The sequence below is a fragment of the Cheilinus undulatus genome, linkage group 11 (assembly GCF_018320785.1).
Source record: "Cheilinus undulatus linkage group 11, ASM1832078v1, whole genome shotgun sequence".
NCBI classification, from domain to species: Eukaryota; Metazoa; Chordata; class Actinopteri; order Labriformes; family Labridae; genus Cheilinus; species Cheilinus undulatus.
In genome coordinates, this window is record NC_054875.1 from 6,633,306 (window position 1) to 6,654,529 (window position 21,224).

Genomic DNA, 21,224 nt, shown 5'->3' on the forward strand with positions numbered 1-21,224 from the left:
GTGTTGTTTGCTTTTCCAGAAGCTTACCTAGGGTGTCCTTTTCATGCATCTTTGGCTTGCTGTGGTTGTTTTGTTGGATTTAGTACGTGCGACATCTATGACACTACACAGCCCTGGCAGTGAAGTTTAGAAATCTTTAGTATTTGGTGAAATTACACTTGTGGTTTAAGAGAGTGTGCTGCAGATTTTCTTCCCCCTCTTCTCTCCTCCTGGAAGACAACCTCTGTCATTCCCAAGCACTTCATAATCCACAAATTGGCTTCTGATAGACAGCTGAAATGTCATCAGTCAAAGCTCCTTCCCACTGTCTCATCCACCTGTAGCCTGGATGTCATGACTGCCAGCAACTCAACAGTCCAACATCCCAAATTATAAGATAAGAATGGGGGAGTTTAAAGTCTAAATTAATGCCCTTCATGCAGGAGAAAGACAGTCAATCTTAATGCACTGGGTAATTTTGGAAGATGTCTTATAGTATGACATCTGACATCTCATCAGCAAGTCCTCCTACCTCTACTGACTCTCTTAGCTGACAGCGGCTGAGGAGTTTCACAACTTAGAAAGCCAAATGTGAGAATTTTAATGGCAATATGGAGAATATCTCCATAAGAGTAATTGAACCCCTAGACTTATTTTTCTTTTGTCTCAATTTTGTCTGGGTCCCCGCTTGAAAACTCGGTAAAATGAGTCTTAAAGCAGAGAACAGGTGTCTCCTATTTTCCATCTGATGAAGTCATAATTTTTGTGACCAGCACTCACGTTGTTAAAACTGCAAATATACCTCTGCTCCTGTGTTTTGTCCAATGAGGACTGGTCAGGCATAAAGCTCGCAGGTTCCTTTCTTGAGGCTGTGCTTTAGACCACCTAAAACCAGTAGCTTATAAGGGCTAGTCTGTGGCATATTGTGTGTCTGATATTTAGAGGGTGCACTCAAATATGAGTGCCATTGACAACAAAGCCCACAGGTACAGACTGGCCAGTGTTTGTTAAATCTGCATTGCAGAATGCAGACAGCAAAGATGATAACTAAATACATTTTTTCAGCCTGCCTTTATGTGATGCTGGGCTCACAGAAGATTAATCAATCCTGTCTGAAGTCAACCAGTGTATCTGGAGATCTTAATAACTTATGAGGTTATGCTTTCTTTACTCATATGGAAATGTTCACTGTGCCATTTTATTCTTTCTGATGTTGTGGGAATGCTTTAGTGAAAAAAAACTTAAGCCTTGTTATAGCATATTTAAAACAGTGGCCTGTGTGTGTTCAGTTGCCCAATGAAGGGGGGGGGGGGGGTTTAAAATGTCAGCTGAAGTTCGGCTATAGGCCAATATGAGAATAAAAATGGAAATCTTCTGTGTAAATACCAACCCACCAGCTTGCAGATGCACCTGGATCTTAAATGATATGAGAGCTCATGCTCTGACTGAGCTCAGAAATGTCCAAAACACACCCATGTATAATCAAAGCACAAAATACATCCTCTTTGTGCTCTACACCTGACTTTGCACAAGGATTGTTTGTCATACAGATGGCAAAATATCGACAAACATTCCCCATTTCACTTTGCACCACACAGTTTAGGCCGCACACTTTACACTCTTAAAACAGCATCATGACTGCTCTCTGCAGGCTGAAACCTGGCTACTGTGGTTTAAGTTTTACTTTGGCTGATCTGGAGATAGGTGACAAACGCTTTCTTGACCATAGAGCTCAACAGCTCTACAGCACTGGTCATAGCTGCTGAAGGAAATTTCCCAGTTCAGTCCACAACTGAAATTTCAGAAAATCAATGTTCTGAATTTGTGAACCAGCCAACCAGCTATCTGAACACCTTGACAATAAAACATTTGGTTTGTCACAGTCAGGGGTGTCCAAACTAGAGCCAGGGGCCAAATGCAACCAACTGTCCACTTTTGCTTGGCCTGCAGCAGATTTTGAAATAAAATGAAATATGGTCTTGTACTTGTACTTCTTGGTTTCAGCACAAGGCAGTGCTACCATGCTAATTCTGTAAATAAACATTATGACAAGTACAATTTATTGATATGATTTTCTGATCTGCAACTAAACCAAGACAACACTGTAAATGGTTAACATAATGGCAACCAAAATGACAGTGATTTCTTGATTACAACAGCCTAATTGGTTATCCCAGCAAATAAAAGCTCCTGCAGCATTCTAGGTGTACTGGTAGCCAGGGCCAGCTAAAATCTGACTGACCCCACCAAAATCCCTACATTGATTGGCTGTTTGCCTTGTCAACCACTAACTAGCCATGTGAGCAAACTCAATCGCTAAGAATATCTTAACCTACAAGAGATAGGTTTTACTAACTTTAAAGGTCACATATTTTGCAAACTTTTTCAGGCTTTTCTAACAAAAATATGTGCCCCCCCTTCTCCAGCTTTCAGAAAATGTATACTGAAACAAGTCGTTTTCAGATTGTCCCCTCATGATCTCATGTGGGGAGTTAGCACCACCCCCAGGTTTGGTTGGCCCTCCTCGCTTGGAGGAAAGTTCCTCCTTCTTCGCCACTTCCATTAAACCACCTGAGAGGGGTGGAGTCAGACAGCTCATTAACATTTAAAGACACAGACACAGAAACAGCTCATTCTGAGCATGGCTGAAACAGAGAGGTTTTTAGACATGCAAAAATCCAATACTGAAGTGTTTTTTCAGTGGCAAACTTCACAGGCATGTTTTGGGGACCTCTGAGACCAATATAAACTTGTCTTAAAAGGGTAAAATACGTGACCTTTATTATCCTTGAGATGTGGTGTATGAAAGTGGCCTTACCACTCTTATATACTTCTGTATGTGACCCTCAGTGGATAAAGTTTGGACACCCCTGACTTAAGTCTTTTTTTCAGGTGACATTTATATATCAGTATCCATAGCATATTGGCTCAAATGAAATGGCACCATATTAGATATTAGTCAAGATCCAGCATTGTCCATCCATAATATTCTTTCTCTGGGAGTGAAGGAACCACACACCGTACAATCCATCGCAATCTCCTTAATTCACTGCAAATTACAGCTTTACAAATGATACTTAAGCATGAGTCTTTCAAAATGTGCTTTTCTACATTTTGAATTATGATGATTACATTAAATCATCATTTTTCTGTAGTTAAAAAAATGTCTGTAAACCTCAGTGGCAGCAAATGACAAATGAAGTTTGCAGGGTCAAATATTTCTATGGTAGCACTGGACCAGGATTGCAAATATTGTAGTTTTTCTCACAGGCATCAAATTAAACATTAAAAAAAAATAATAAAAAAAAGTTGATCTCTGATAAAACAAGCATCTTAAAAATAACCTGGCACACAGAACAGAAATGTGTCTGAATCTCTTCCTTTATCACTCTGCTGCTTCTCAGCACTTTCTGTTTTACTTCCTGTCCACTCTTTGATTTCAGCCCTTTCTTCACCCTCAGTTTGGGTTTGTTTCACTCTCTTGCTTCCTCTCTCTCCACTCTGACAGGCAGCTGTTAACTTCAGGAGTAACTCCCTGGGTATTAGACCTAAAACCTGCACTGCCTGTGCTCCGCAGCAGGGCTGCGGATATATACGTCGAAGTTTGTGTGTCTGCGTGTGTGTTTGTGCCTCAGTAGTTGGCCTTGCTGTAGGGGAAAATAACAGCATTTAAAGTTTCAGAGGTCTCTACTTGCTGCTGGATAGATCCTGACCTTGCTGTAGCTCAGTGTGTGATCTGACGTACCGCTGTAACTCTTCTTTTGGAGTTTTGAAGACTTTCTTTACCTGTTTTAACTCCTGCTATGAGTGTGCAATAGAATGATCTTAGATGGAGAAGGATTAGAGTATGTCAACAATCTGCCAAAGCATGGATATTGTAGTATCAATGCACACTGAGTTATTCCCCTGTGTCAGTCTTATGGGACACTTTGAATTTGATTTTAAATGAAGGGCGAAAAATTAGTTCGTTTGCCAGGTTTGTGCAGGTAAGGTTAGCACCTTGGATGGCAACATAACAAACCTTTTTCCCAATCTCAACAGATCTGCAGTACACCGAGAGTCAAACAGCGAGCAGATGAGACACATGGCAGTGAGCAGAGCCAGATCTACTCCCTGTGGCAGCCAATAATATTCTGCACTCTCTGAGTTTTGCCAAGTTATTGAGAAGCCTTTCCACAAAAGGCTCACCTAATGTGATAACAGACATGCAAGTAAGCCTTTCTAAATCGAGAGATATCTTAACAGGGGGAGGCGACTGTGTCAGCAAGGTGCTGCCCTCGGTTTTTAATTAAAGCAGGTTTTACAGGGCATCATGTGTTACTTCAGTGCATTCTGCTTGAAGTGATGTCAGTCTACATCTCTCTCCTCTTGTTTGAAGTGTGGCAGGCAGGTGCTAGTCTTACACCAATGCCACTGCTCTGTCAGTCAGTGGACAATTATAAAAATCAAGATTGCAGCAAACATTATTTCTTCACAGTTTGACTTTGTGTGAACTTGCATGCATGCTTACTTATTTTGTCTTATTTTGTACCGAAGTAAAGCTGTGCCAAGCAACATATACCTGCGTAAAGTCACAGCTGTACATATTCTGCAGGGCTATGATACTGCAGAAACTCACTTTTAACGTCAGCATGCTTTCAAAGAGTGAAAATTCCCCAGATAAACACCATTGCTTAGTCTGTTTGAAAACCAAAGTTTTCCTCTTCTGCTTTCAAAATGTATCTCATACACCAGCTCTGTTCTCAAAAACATCTACAACCACATGAAAACATGACAACACTGTTGCATGCTATAAAGAGCACGCCATGCCAGCAGTAGTCTTTCACTGTGCAGGCGAAGCAACATTTTCTGTGATACAGGAAATTCTTCTTCGCTGCAACTGCCATTTATTTTCAAAGCAGTCTCACTCGAACCAGGTCGTACCCAAAACTGCAGACATTGGTGGGGCTGAGAAACTGTGTAGTAGATTAGCAAGCTCTTCTTGGTAGAAAAGACAATTTAGATCAGATCACACCAGGCTGGAACATTCAGCACTACCTCCTGTCTTTTCAGTGCTTGTTTTTGGGATTTGCCGTCTTTAAAGAGCATATTATCTTATATGAAACACGGTTGCTCTCTCAGCAGGTCTGTTGATCAGATGACAGAAATATTGTCATCAAAGTGCTGTATGAAGCAGCAGTGACCTCTACAGTCTATTCTGGTCATGAACATACTGGGAGAGCAACTGTGTTCATGTAAGCATGTCAAAAATCCAGTTAGCAATGTTAACACAAGCGTATGTTTGGCCATGTTCGCTGCTGTCATGTAAAGAGAAAGTGACAATTTTGCTAGGGATCAGTGTTAATTTCGTCGACTAAAACTATAACTAAAAATGTTCGTTGACAGCCTTTTTTCCATGACAAAAACTGGACTAAGACTACCAAAAATAGCTGTGTAATGACTAAAACAAGACTGAAATGTAATGCAGTTTTTGTCGGACATTCAAAATCTGTGATATTTCTCCACTGTGGGTAAATCAGTCAAAAAACAATGCATCTGTATCTATCCTGCCTCTCAGCTGTAGAAAGCAGGGATCCTAGTTTTTGGCAGGGTGCATAGAACACACTAACATGATCTGGTACCAGATTTAGGCAAGAGAATAAATGCTTGGACTGAAAGTAAAGACTAAAATGTGAGGACATTTTATGGACTAAAACTAGACTAAAACTAAAAAGGGTAGAAATGACTGAATGTGACTAAAAACCAAACAACATTTCATCTGAAAACTAAGACTAAAATTAAAAATAGCTGTCAAAATTAGCACTGCTTGGGATGGGAATTGAGAAATGGTTCAAGCTGAGATCCAGTTCCAATTGATTCAATCCATCGACATCATTAACATTTAATCTTAACAACTCCCTTATCAATGTTAATGCCTTACTTCCATGTGCCTTGAAAAACATGGTCTCACGAAAGGCAGTCAGCTCAGCAAACAAGAGCAGAGAAGTGGAGGAAGTAAACATGGCGGACAGTCACAAAAACAGCCTAAAGCGGTCAAAGTGTGGCTTCATTTCTCGAAGAATGACAAAACCAGCACAGCGTGCAACATCTGTTGAACAGTGATTTCATGCAAGGCATGCAACTTTTTGCACAAGAATTTTTATTTTTGTTCAAGATTTCAATTTATGTTTATACGTCCAGAGATGTAGGATCCTGAGACTAGGTTTATATTTGTTTGAAGGTTTTATCTTTTAAAGAAAATAAGCAGCAGGGTTGTGTTCTAGTTCAACTTCATAGATTGAAGATCCAGAGAGCAGTTCTGAACTGTTTATTGTAGCCAGTAACTTAAGTGTTTGTCATTGACTCTCACTGACATGATGATGCAAACCACATGGGCTGGGGTTGGTGCCATTTTTTAACTGCTCCCCCCCCTTATGATGTCATAACTGAGAAAGAAAAGAAAAAGAACAGGAGGTATACCATTTAAGACACTGTAAAGTGAAATCCAAAATCTAGATAAGCTGGACTTGGGTTGCTGTAAACATGTGAAAACACTGAGATCTACATGTGACTGAATTTTGGATTGAGACCGTTTGAAAGTTTCTCATCTCTTTCCTGGCTGGGTTTAATGTGGGCGGGGTTAATATGTGGGCTGGTGATGCCACCAGCTTTCCTCCAGTCAGATGGTAGCATTTTTAAGTTTGAGAGGATTGTTCTTCTCCTTGGCGAGCGTGGCTTCAGCTCATTCACCAGACACGCCCACACCATCCTGGAGCAGATTTTACTGCCTCATTTTTTTCATGGTTTTGAAGCTTAATTTTCTAAACTTAGAGATGTTTTATTTGACTGAAATTTGACCTGGAGGTTCACAACACAGTGAACTGTCATACAACAAACCTAAACACAGATTTATTTTCATTTTCAACCTCAAGAGCTTTCAAAAACAGACTGTCGCTATCCTGGGGCAACTAATAGACCAGATTCCGTGTCATCAACTTACAATTAAGTCTACAAAAAACATGAAAAGAATCATGGTAATATTCTGATCATAATCCTGCCAGAGAAAATTGTGGCTTTATATCATTTTTATCCATTGAAACCCCATTTTGCTCTTTACTTCTTTGCAAAGCATTTTCATTCCGCATATAGTCAGTCCTGCTTATTTCTGCCCAGATATTCTAAATCTCCTTTGTCTTTTCATTCCTCGACGCGTCTCCTTCTCTTCTCCCTCCATTATGAGCAGAGCCTCTGACATTGATCCGAATCAAAGCCAGGCTTCTCTGAGATTGGTGCTAAATGACTCCAAAATCCCACCAGGACCGGGCGTACAGTCCGTCTGCGAGTGTGTGTTTGCATCTGAGCGTGCAGATAAATGAGTGGAAAATCCCACTGAGCGTCTGGACACTGTGAATGTGTCACACGTAGCTGTGTCCGCGTCGGGATAAGCCTCCCAGAGGATAATGACTGGAGGATGTCTGCTCCGTCTCTGCAGGCTCTGAGGTTTCCTCCCCTCATTTGCCATCAAACACACACACACACACCCACACCCACACACACACACACACACATAAATGTGGTAGTGTAACGCAGCGGGAGGAGGTCTGTGATACGCTGGCCTGTACACTGACCCGCTGTGACACTGATCAAAACACATCACAGTGATGTCTGTGAAGCTGGAAAGACAAAACAGGGACTGGACTGCCTCATCTTTCTGCCTGCACTCCTCGGGGGTTTTCTTAGATCATTTCATTCTTAACTTTAATTAACTAAATTATTTAAAGTCTCCAATGTAGTCCCTCTAATTCTCAAATCTAAACTTATTTTCATGATGCAGCAGTGATTATGCCTGAACTGTGATTATAAATGAAAAGCAAAAACAAAGAGAAATATTCCCCAGACTGGCAGCACACTGACTCCTCTAAAGATGCAGTCATTAAATATGCATTACAAAGAGAAGAAGAAAAGATGTTTGCTTTACATTAAACACTCACAGTGGAACAATCACAGCATCTATTTTCCCAATGGTTTGTTGATCTCAGTATTTATATGTAAAGTGATTAAAATGAATTATGATTAGTTTGCTGTTTTTCTCTGTTGGAGATTACTCTGCAGAAAGAAAAGGAAAAGCAGTGATTTCCACAGCCTTGAAATGTTGACATGGCTGCCTTAACAACACGCCCCCCTGCCAGTGTCTCCCCTGTATTTATGTGGAGTGGCAGCCCGCCGCTCCAACAAGACCCCCGCCACTCCAAGTGAAAGGCACGAGATGCTTTATTTAATCTAGCTTTGCTAATGTATGCACACTTTAATTTCAGCAGTCTTCTGTTTGCTGTCCTGAGTACAGACCTGTTGCACATGATGCCACACAATCCGTCCCGATCAATCCTGCCACTGCCTGAACAACAAAAGAGACATGTTTTATACTGGGACTGAATCAACACTCTTATTCATAAATTCCTTATTGCAGGGCTATTCAATTACAAAATCAACAGGGCCAAATTTTAAAGTCAAGAAATGTAGCCAGGCCAGACATGTTCGGTGCCCAGTAAGCTGCTGGTAATGTCAAATTTCAAACAAATACCGATCAATTTGATGTTTAAAGTGTGGCAACATGACAAAAGCACATGAGAAAAAGCATAGAAACACAACAACAGAGCTGTATTTGAACATGATCAAAGGTAGTAGAAATGTTTTTTTTTCCACTTGAATAAAAATAAAATAAAATTCTGTGATTATTAATTTGGTCACATCTAACCCAGGCATATCTTCAAGTGCATAAAAATTAAATTTGCACAGCTACAGCTGAAAAGGGTGTGTTTTATCATCGCTATTTTGGGGCTACTTCTGTCAGCATTGCAAGCCATGAGAGTGTTGCATTCGCAGTCGGAAGTACTATGGGAAAAAAATTCCAAACAGGTTGCCCTCCTCATTTGTAATTTACGACGGAGTATTAGGGCCACGCAAAGAGAAAAAAAGAAGAAGAATTTTTTTTTGTTGTTGACTTTACGAGAATAAAGTCAGAATATTATGAGAAAAAAACTTGTAATATTACGAGAAAAAAACTTGTAATATTATGAGAAAAAAGTCGTAATATTACGAGAAAAAAGTCGTAATATTACGAGAATAAAGTCGTAATAATACGAGAAAGAAGTTGCAATATTATGTGAATAAAATATTACAAGCAGCGGCACTGTGGATCTACGACGGAGTATTGTCCTGATTCTGATAATTATTTGATGCTGATGTGCCAAAGATGAAGTATTTCCTTATTTATGAAACCGATACTAAAGTATAGCTTCACAACATGCTCAACATTGCTCATTTTAATGGAGGCGGCGCCCCGGTAGACTTTCTTTCTTCCTTGTAATATTTTATTCTCGTAATATTAAGACTTTTTTCTCGTAATACTATGACTTTTTTTCTCGTAATATTACGACTTTACTCTCTTTATGTCAAAAAAAAAATTAATTCTTTTTTTTTTCTCTCTCTTCGTGTGGCTCTAATAGTCCATCGTAGTAATTAAATAGGCCTGCCTTATGGTAATCTTTGATGCCTCTTTGTGTCATCTGATGAGAGTATTTTGACATTTTAAACAAACTCTAAACAGCTGTCTCTGTAGATAACTTTGAAGGCGTCAGCTTTTGTTTATTTTAATATCACTGCCTGTATACAGAGAAACACCAGTCTCAGTCTGGTCCTTGGAAGTTTCTGGGTGAATCATTGATCAGACAGAATCTCCAACATTTGAGTTAAACCTTCAATTTAATCTAATCTTTCATTTTGACAGCCCTAGTTTGTAAATTTTTAGGTGGACTCTGAGTTTTTGGGAGCTGGTTCTGTAGGATTTCTTTGTAATTTGTTCAAACTAGGGCTGTCAAGATTAAGCAGATTAATTGCAATTACTCAACCTATCAGCACATTTTGGTTACGCCACTGCAATGTCTCCCTGCTGCTAAAGTGATGTAAAATAAGTCCATCACTGCTCCCTGTCTAATTTCACTTTAAAGAACTCACAGACAGCCCAGCGGAGGAGTCAAAAGTAGAGATGCAAAATATTGGATTTTTGCAGATAACCGATATGCCGATATTTATGGATTCATTTTAGCTGACACTGATAGTGATACTGATATTAAAATATGAAATATGTCCAATACTGCTTAAAATGCAGGTACTGGTATCTGCAAGTACATGAGTATATGCACCAATCTGATACCACCTAGTTAACTTTATATTTTGCTTCGTTTAGCCATGCTATATGTTAGCGCTATAAACAGGAAATCCAATCCTTTTTTACTGCTGGAAAGCACATCATGCACAGGCTACCGTATACTGCAGCGAAGAAGAACCAAAGGACCCACTGCACCGGTATAGAATTAGTGATGGTTTGTTCGTGAACAAGCCGGTTCAAAGAGCTGGCTCTTTTATGTGAAAGAAAAGAGCCGGATCCCGTTTGAGAGCCGTTTGATATAATTTCAATAATTTTTTTCATTATTTTTACGTATGTTGCTTGTGTGATTGATTAGCAGGAATGGTCTTTCCTCCATATTCTTCCACAGGCACATCTCACATTAGGGGCACAAGCTTGATGGTACAGCATTAATGGTTTCTAGCAGGTGTGCCATACAGCCCAGCCAGTGAGCAGAATTAATTTGACCCGCAGGGTATTCAGCACAGTTGGACTAGCACACCAATATCAATCAAACGTCATGACATAACTAAATCTAGCAGATCTAATGAACATAACTGGTACCGTAATGAAGAGCCGTTTGGAAGCCAAAAGAGCTGGCTCTTCTTGCTAAACCGAACCAAATGATCCGGATCAATGAAAAGAGCCTAAATTCCCATCACTACAAAGAATGGTGGCTGCGTGACAGTTTTTCTCTGAATGTGATCATTAAAATGCCTTCCAAACTGGTGCTGTTGTACACGACAAAATGTGACACAGTTTATCAAAGGTTAAATTACTTTTGAACCATAAATCTTTGCCTCTTACTTGTTTTTCCTCTTGAGGCTAGCCGTTGCACTTTCCCATCGACGATAGTGAGGCCTTTTAATCGTTGCAGCAGCATTTTCAGCGAGCCTGAAACTTAAGTGACTTTTGGGGACTTTGATTGTTAGAGCCACACCAGTAAAGGCGACACTGAATGTCTTTTTATCCATTTTAATTGACTTACAGTGGGTTTTTACTGCTAGCTCGAATGCTAACCGCCATATTGTGTACTCTTTGTGAGGGTCTGTCAGCCAATTGCAGGCTGTTCTGTAATCAAATCATGCTGCCTGGATAGAGCACAGAGACAGATAGAGAGCCTGTGATGCAGCTCGCTACTGTTATTTTAATATTTAGCAGTAAAACTCAATAATCAGCAGAAAAACAACTTTAGGCTCACAGAAATGCTGAACATTACGATTCTATTTGTTGAGTCAAATATAGGTCTAAAATAATTTACTACTCTGCACAGTAACTTCAGAAAGTTCACACTGGTATCGGATCAGTACTCGGTATCGACCGATACCCAACACCTTGGTATCGGAATTGTATCAGAACATCTCTAGTAAATATACCGATTTCAGACCAGCAATACCGGGCATCCGTAGGTCAAAAGTCATGTCAAAAGAACCTTGTTTTATCAAACATTTACCTTTTTTTCTTTCTTTTTATGTCCTTTTCCATCCACCAAAAGTTCCTTTTTCTTTGGTTGAGTTTTGTTAAATCTTCAATCTACTATAAAGGTATCCAAACAAGAAGTCATTTACACTTAGTTTGACTCAGTAGGAAAATCCAAAATGACACAAAAACAAATTTGAAAGCAAAATAGGGACATTTTTGAATACAATAAAGTTTGGTTTAAATCTACAGTATTTTTAAAATCGTATCCAATTAATGCATTTTCATCCTACAGAAGTACACAGCCTTTTTTCCACTGGAGAAAAAGTGAGCTATCAGTGATCAGCAAACTAGCAGTGACAGCTTTTAAAGGAACAAAATAGAGGAAGAACTTTGTAAACTTTCATATATATACGGGGTGAAAGTCAGGGAGACGCCTCAGGGGCTAATCAAGAGGAGAGACCTTGATGTGTAAGTTAAAGCAGACTGCGTTGTAGTCACTCTCTCTGCACACACACACACTCAGGGCACACACATTGTGTATGATGTGCCGTGCTCTTTTAAAGACAGTCTTCAAAGCGTCTTCACTTCACTCCTCGTTATCTCACACCAGCTAATATGAGGATCAAACTTCCACACAGGCGCATACACAGGGATGATGCCGATATAATAAGGACATTTGGTCCTGTAGAAACACAGGGACAAAAACATACAGGGGTTTTACTGCATGCATTTTTTCTGCATGGGTTTTTCTATAAGACAGATGCGATGCTACTGATGCTGCTGAACACAGGCAGCCACACAAACCGCACTACATCACTACAAGCGCAGAGGAATCAAGTTACAGCGAGCTGATTATCACATGCTGTATTACTGTATGCCAGGGGAAGCCTCAGTGCCCCTGAGCAATGCAGAGGAGATGTGAGTGGAGAGCAGCATGAGCAGTGGAGGGAGACGCTGTTCGGCTGCATGATGAGCAGCTACACCTTCAAATGTCTCCACTGTGCAAACTTTGGAAGGTCAAGCTTCCAGTTTTCTGTCCTCCAGCTTCCCCCATTCTCCTCCTCACATATTCTCTCAAACTTTCTGTGAATTTGTAACTTAAAAACTGCTGCAGCGATGCACACACTTGAGCAGAGGAAGTTGTCTTTGCTGTTGAATAATACAGCTTTGGAGCAGGTTCAGGAATGAGGAATCCAAAAAATAAAGCTGGAGTACAAAGGCTAGGTTTTACTGAGTGCATAAGAGAGTAGAGGTTCTTCACTGGGTTTCATTGAGGGCAAAATGCAAAAATAAAAAAGACAGAGGAAAAAAGTTGAGATCTTTTGACTTAAAAATACATAGTTTATAACCTGACTGCTACTCAAAGACATAAGCAGCTCTTCAGAAAGCACACGAGACTTCAAAAAGTTCACTTCTTTGTCTGTGCTGAAGATTTTTACTGTTGCATTAAAAGCTGCTGCATTAAAACTGTACTTCTACTTTTCTGGACTTTTAACAAGTGCATTTTATTATACATCCTATTTTTTTTTCTTGATTATCAGTGAAAAAGTTTAAAATGAGTCAAAGAAAACTTCTGCACACCAAGGAAATGTACTCTAATTGGGCTATAAATTCAAAAGAACATAAAAATAAAGTGTTTTGTGACTTGCTGCTGATCAATGACAAGAACAAAGCTCTGTATTTCTTTACTTTATCCTAATTAGTTTCTAAATATTTGTTATTTGCAGGTACAAAGGTGTACCTTAATGACACTTTCCAATTTAAGGGCTCTCTTTATGAAAACGTCTCTTTATTAGAGATGCTGTGATTGATCAGGAACCAATCATTATCTGCCAAATTAACACTTCTAGTCACTACTCCCAGAACTATTCACCAATGATATCAGTGTAGTGTAATTCTGTAATTCAAAGCCAGTCATTGAGTTTCAATCAGATCAGAGCTGTAAATCTAATTAAACTGCACTGGTGACAGAAATCAGTAGGGAGTAAGAGGTAAGCAGCGTTATTTCAGCTGACAAAATCCCATCATTTTTATAATTACATCTTGATGATGTTCACCGCAGTCAGTCCAGATCCTTAGCTGATGGAAAATGTTTATAGAAATGTTTGGAGCCGTAACAGTACTCGATAAAGACACAAGTTCCCCTGACACTAAAAGGAACCCGACATGATCTCACACGTATGTTGGGGCTGCATGACGGTGCAGGGGTTGGCGCTGTTGCCTCACAGCAAGACATTCACTAGTTTGCTTCCCAGTCAGGACCCTTCTGTGGCATGTTCTCCCCGTGCATGGGTGGGTTCTCTCCGGGTACTCCAGCTTCCTCCCACCACCAAAAACATGCTCGTTAAGGTTAACTGGTGACTCTAAATTGGCCGTAGGTGTGAGTGTGCCTGGTTGTCTGTCTCTTGTCAGCCCTGTGAATGACTGGCGACAGGACCAGGGTGTATACTGCCTCTCGCCCAGTGACAGCTGGGATAGGCTTCAGCACCCCCGTGAACCTCAATGGGATAAGCGGTATAGAAAATGGATGCATATGTATGGGGCAACAATTGAATAGTGTGTGTTTGGAAAGGGCAAGACCTAAAAATTATATCGGACAATCCTTTCCATCAAGAAAAGCTTTCAGTGAGGTTCTTTGTTCTTCTCTAAATAAGAAAAAGTCCAGTTCTGATGAATTTGCTGCTAAAGCTACAACTAAGCTAATCGCTTCACCAGTTGCCATTCTCTAATCCCTGCCCGTGGCTACTGCATCTGTTATGAATAGTTAAGATTTGTACTTGATTTTCCCCACAGAAACTCAGAGAAAATTCACCCTGCTCATTTAGGGAAACTTGGTGCAGCTGAGGTGGCTGCTCCCAGCTGAGAGCTGTTGGTAATCAGCAGGGCTGGGAAGCTATATAGGGATAAACTGCCCAGCTCAGCTGGGTTGTGAGTGTGTGAGGGTCAACACCATCAGTTGGCTCTCTCTTTGTGGCTGAGTTTAAGAAAAGAAAATTTGTTGGAGTGTGTGAATGGGAAAAAAATCAAAAATATTATTTAACCTTCCCCTTACTTGAATGAATCCCACATCCATATTTTGGGTCAAAATTTTAGTTCTTCTATAATTTTGATAGACTAAGGACAGCCACACACTACAGGATTTTAAGCCTGATTTGGGGCAAGATTTGCCTCCCGCGGTGATCGTGGGGGCGTATACTGACTGGAGCCTTGTCGCAACAATTATTTGTCTGAGTCGTCTGCATGTGTGTGGTGTCAACACGATTGTTTTACTGCTCCAATCCAGTCGTAGCTTCCAAAATCCTGAATCGTAAATATTAAACGTGTTTGATATTTACGATTTTAGCTTGTAGTGCCACTGACAGAGTACCCACAACAACCAATGAGAGCGAGCAGCACGGGTAGCGTCACAGCCAGATCATACGAACTTTTACCGCTCACAAACATAGACACAACCGTACCTTTTCAGCCAGGATTTCATCCTGAGTCTTTCCCTTGTGTTATGATTTTTGCTGCACCTGTAACTCATGCCAGGACAGCCTGTTGTGGAGTTCTGAAGTCACGTGATCACGCGAGGTCATAGGCGGGTAGGCGGGTAGGTGGGTAGGCAGGTAGGCGGGTAGGCGGGTAGGCGGGTAGGCGGGTAGGCAGGTAGGCAGGTAGGCGGGTAGGCAGGTAGGCAGGTAGGCAGGTAGGCAGGTAGGCGGGTAGGCGGGTAGGCGGGTAGGCAGGTGTGTGGTCTCCAGTGATCTGACAGTCTGGCTGAGTTGTCTAGTGTGTGTGTTCAGAGGATTAAAGATGAAAAATCTTTGGAAATTGTCCTGAAGTCTGTGGTCGGCCTTAGTCAGGGGCAGTGTGGAGACATAATCCCCCGCCACCTTTCAGAAATCTATACCCATTTTGTTATCAAACTTCATTTTATGGCTCATGCACATCTTGTGAGTTTCCCCATTTAGCGACCAATGTTATAAAATTTGTGTTTTCTTGGGGGGGAAATGTAACACATCATTCTCCTCAAATGACACTGATCAGTACAGTCATTACAGTCAGGGACTAAAGTTTCTGATTGAAGCTTCCCAAGATGGAGCCGCCTGATGAAGAACCTGGAACCTTGTCAATCCATCTGCTCTGTGAGGTTCTAAGAAGTAAAGTCTGGTTGGATTTATTTTCCATCTCTTAACACTGTTTGAAAGTCAAACAGCAATCTGACACTTAAGATTTCACACGATGCTCCGCAGCGAAAACCAGAGATGAAGTAAAATAAGGCTTGCATAAACCTTGTCAAAAACAGTATGTCTTCATTTTTGCTTTGGCATTAGACTGTGAAAGGATGAGTTAGCACTCTTAATAAATGCATAATTTTAATGCAAATGAGCTGGAAAGCAGCTTTAAACTGGCCTTGAGATTATATAATCCTGTTTACAGCATACGGTGCAAGAATTCTGCTCTTAAACGCTCTCTGAATTGGTGATGAGCTTGCAGACATTATGGCTGCGTCTAACTGGAAGACCATGGCTTGTTTACAGAAAATCAAATATAGTTTTTCAATTTTGAGTCTTTTCTTTCTTTTTCTTTAAAAGTAGACAAAACACAAAAATCAATGGCATTTTAGCGTGCTCCTATTCAAGGTCCTAAAAACATACATGTTATCCATGTTGTCATGGAGAATTTCTACTTTAACTGATTGTTACAAATTGGAAAGCTTTCTTTTGTTGCTTACTCTGAATGGCTCTGTGCTCATAACGACTAAAAATTAGATCCCTAATGGTGAAGGTTGCACTGACAAGCTGATTCTTGAATGAAGACCTATTTCAAAGAAACCCAAACGGTGTTTGCCTTTGAAAAGGTGTCATTTTCTGAAGTGGTAGGAAAACAACTTTGGTCGCGCTGGAGAACTTGGATTTCATACTTTTACATCAGACGCTCGCTGTGAAAGCTGTTTCTAATGACAAGATTTCTCTTTGTGTAAAGAGCTAAAGTGACAGCACTCAAAGTCGTATCAATCAGGCTCTTTTTTTGTTCCTTAACTACACCAGAATAATCTGGAGAACATGGGAAAAAAATGAATTTCTTTCTTTTACATCATACAGAGTGCTGCTTTAAAAATAACAGCACATCTCTCCATGGAAAACTTCAAACGCCATCACTCAAAACGGGGTTTAGGTCTTTGAGGGGCCATGTGAAGTACAAGATGACATTACTTTTACCATCATTACTATTATTAACATCCTTTAATTATTTAGGCACAAAGTAGCTGTTGACAGGACTTGAAAAATCAATCTTCACAGAAAAAGGCCAAACCTTCACCATGAACCCAGAGGAAGAGAACACTGTTCTTTCAAAGAAACCCTGTGTATAAAGGCTCTGTTAGATTAACACTAGTGTCATTTACATGTTTACTGTAACAGAAACAAAACCAATGACTACATTTTTAGGAAAATCGACACACAAGCAGGCTCCTGTTTTTGTGCAATGAACTCTGGGTAGCAACACCTAATGATTGCATTGTTCATCTCACATCTTTTCATATGTAGCATTGCCCTTAAAGTCTTTTCCATTTAAACCTGAAAGCAGTTTCAGGATGTTTTCATCCATGCCCATTTGTAGAGTGCAGTGGTGCAGTTTCAAAAGTTGTCTCTTGCAATTCATTGAACAAAGCTGATTAACACCCACTCTTAAGGTTTTAAACAGCAGTGATGAAATAGAATCAACTGATGGAAAAAACCCTCATAAACTGTCTATTAGCTTTATTCCAATACATAATGGAAATTTCCACCAGATAACATTTTGGTAAACAACAAAAAATCAATTGACTTAAAAATACAACGACACAAAAGAAGATTTCTGAAATAAGGTTAAAAGTTATAACTTCTGAAGTTAAAGAAGCAAATCTAACTTTAGCAGGTTGGTTGTCACATGGGTAGGATGTCACACTTATTATATCTTTAAATTTTATTAAATCTTATTATTAAACTGTTATCGTTGAAAAGTGTGAAAGGAAAGCTATAGTTTAGAGCAGTGATACTCAACCCGTGGCTCTCAAGCCACATGTGACTCTTTAGTGACCAGTCGTGGCTCTTTTATGGCTTACTTGAGGAAAAAAAAAACCTAAAAATCTTTTTGAAGGTAAATACTATCATTAGTAAAGACTGGTTATAAGTCACGTCAATAATTCTGTTACCCACACAAAGAAGACAGGCTTAAACTACCAAACTGAAACCTATATTTTTTTAATCCGTATATTATTACTGTCAGTCACACTCGACGGAGGAGTGTGTGTAAGAGAAGAGAGCAGAGAAAGTCCGCTGGTGTTGTGTCTCTTCAGTAAGTTCATTCATTGAGCTGTGCTGTCTTGTGTTCAAATTTCTCCAGTCACTTCCTGCCGATGCGCTCTCACACTCATATTTTATGCTGATTATGCCGATGCACGCCATCATCAATGAGCATAACACACACAGATCACATGTTGTGATAATGTAATATCAGGGAAACTTGTCCAAACGTGGGGGTTTTGTTTGATCTTTAAAGTACTACTGATAATAAATACTGTCAAAAGATCAGAGATATAAAACTAATGCTCCAAAATGAGGCGGGACCGAACGATATATCTGGTAGAGCCGCAGGTGTGAGGCAGGGCCGGTTTTAGTCATTTGGAGGCCCAAGGCAAAGAACAACATCAGGCCCCTCCCCCTTTAAGCTAAAGAATTAAGAAGTGGAAAACAAATAAGAAAGCATCTCTTTTATGTTAATAAAGCCACAGAACTACAGTAAATGTCCCAATGTGAGATATAAATACCCAAATAGCCCACCATAATTCATCAGCTCTTTGAAGGCATCTCATAACTCAAACTCCGCTCATTCTAATATCTTAAAAACTCTTTAGGCCAGAAGGAACTCGCATAACTCTGGTGTAAGGTCAAAGACTTCGAAATCACCACACTTCAGGGAATAAAAAGCGCCTCTTTTGACATATTTTATTGCTTTAAAATTGGTTAAAACCCACTGACAGATGAAAAGGGTGAACAATTGCATCGATTTATAAAAAAAATTAAGTCATGGAAATTTGAGACACAAGATTGTGGCCCAATGTCAGTGATAAATAAGATAAATATATGCTCAGTATCAGTGACATATTGTTTCTTCTGACACTATACAGACATTTTTTGTACCCTATTGCATCCCATTAAAGCTCACAATTATCCACCATTTCACTGTTTTATTTCACTTCAACTATGGATTAACTCATCTATGATCTACCTGACATCCCCGTTTTGGACTGTGGCTCTCGGAAAAGTATTTTCAAGACAATGTGGCTCTTTGGTAGAATAAGGTTGAGTACCATTGGTTTAGATTGTTCTTAGCTAGCCTACTAGTTATGGTTGTTAGCCTTGCTGCTGCCAAGAAATTCCAGTTGGGGTTGGTTGTCACATGATAGTGAATGCATGAAGGCTACTTGAGTAGGCCGTTATTGTCAGGCCTGTTTGTTTCGTTCTTTATGTTGCTATAGGCTGGCCTAAAGTTGTTCCTGTTCATGTACCTGGTTTGGTTAGAATTATTTATTTCATCTGTATTTGTCTGGGGTCGAAGCAACAAAGTTGCAAAACAATTTACTTTGCATATGTGCTCATAAACTGCAAAATTATACAGCTTTTTTTTTTATTTATTTATTTTTTTTATCACATATCACACATTTTGGTCTGCTTATAAATGTTCCAGTGTGAACCCTGACCGAACTTGGGGTTATTATACAAATATTAAACAAATTGCTCCATGATTTGGACCTGATCAAACCAACTATTGGTGTGAAAAAGCAACTGCTGAAGAGAACATAAAGGAAGTACTGTCATCTAGCTCAAAGCATAAACAACTGGACAGATGTGGGCGGAAGTATGATGCAATTTTTTAACATCACTACCAAAGGAACAAAAATGACAGCACATATTTAATTCATTTTTTTAAATTCCTTAAATTAAGAAACCTGCTGTGGTGTGTTTCTTTGGACAACATCTATTCAGAGACAATGACATCAATCTAACAAGGACAAATGTCCTTTTAAAATACAGAAACTTGTCTGATTTCCCCACCGATACTTCACATTCCTTTCTCTTAAAATCTGAAGCAAGTTCTCACCTTCTTTGCAGCATCGATGCACTGCATGTACTCTTTGGCCAGGTCTGAACACTTTAAGGTCTGATCCCTGTTGACTCTGTAACAGGATAAAATCTGAGCCTGCAGGCCGGTACACACTGGGTCTGTGCTGCGATACCTGCAAGAGATAAACACAGAGATACAGACAGACAGATGGAATTATTGATGGGAGTGGAAAAATACACCTAGTTAGTCTTTATCACTCACATTTCACTCCTGAGCCTGGAGAAAAAACAGTAGACCGAAAACTTTAAAAACATTCTCTGAAATTCAAAAACCGATGAGCATCGACATCTTAAGAGATCAGATTACTCAAGTCCATGGGTCTGATATCTACACTTTTTCTCTCTGCTGTAAAGGGAAGTGTAGTTTATTATCTGTGTGTTTTTCAGATTGAAAGGCAAGTTTACTCCAAATCTTGCCCGATACTACTGGGCTGGTTTGACTTGTCCCTAAAGTGCAGTTACTTATTTAGACTTGCCTTGCTCCCTATATGAACCGTTCTCGTTTTTCTCACAGTTTTCTGCAATAAAGCAAAAAGAGAAAGTTTGTCCTGTTGCAGGATCCAATCCTGTTCCCCTGGTTAAATTTGTAAAATAATAATTTAGTTTTATCTTTATGTTTTCATCTACTTAGCAACTGACAGATCTTTACTATATTAATGAATCTTAATGAACAATTTTAGCAGTTGTGTCTAAGCTTTTTACGCTGACATACTCGGCACTCTAATGGCTGCAACTCTCCTTAATTCAAGTAGAATTTTTCTGAGCTTCATTAGCAAAAACACATCTTTTATCTTTAATTAATTCTAATTACTCATTTAGAGCATCAGGGAGTAACTGTAGACATCCCATCTATATCCCCTGACTGAATTTGTTATTTCACTCCACCAGTAATAATCGTTTTATTTTGAAATGGGAAAAACAGCAGGAAGACAAAGAGATTACTACAACCTGTTGCTTGAGTGAAGATGTACATAACTTGTATATATACTGTATTCTCTAACTTGTATAGGAAAGATCGGATGAGAACAAAAACTGGTGGAAGCCAAAAACATTCAAGTACAACTATCTGCAAACAAAATGACCAAATCCTTGAGTTTTTGTCCCAGTTTAAAGAAATAAAAGCACTAAATGCTACAGGCATTTTAAACATTTTGATGAAATCCTCCATTTTCAGACCTGGTAAATATTAAATTGGGACTTGAAATGAGCTAGACTGAAACCTAAGGTTTCACATGCTACTGTGCAATTAATTTAGGCTAGAGAATAAATGCTTGGACTAAAATTAAAGACTAACATGTGAGAATTTTTAATGGACTAAAAACTAGTACAAAAATGTTTTGAAGTTTTCATCGACTAAAACTTAAAGAGGTAGAAATGAATAAAATGTAATTAAAACTAAAAACATTTATAATAACTTCATTTATATAGCACATTTTAAAACACACAGCTACAAAGTGCTTCACAAAACCCAAAAGGGGCAGACAGATAAGCTAACAAACATAACAAAC

The 21,224-nt window shown here is 39.5% G+C and overlaps 1 protein-coding gene across 1 annotated transcript in view; it reads right to left on the reverse strand.

Moving 5' to 3' along the window:
- LOC121517125 (MICOS complex subunit mic25a-like) overlaps window positions 1–21,224 on the reverse strand; it is a 142,026-nt gene that overhangs the window by 26,417 nt on the left and 94,385 nt on the right. The window contains exon 7 of the mRNA XM_041798659.1: window positions 19,694–19,829. Within this exon, the coding sequence (XP_041654593.1) occupies window positions 19,694–19,829 (136 nt within the window). The remainder of the gene's footprint in view (window positions 1–19,693; window positions 19,830–21,224) is intronic.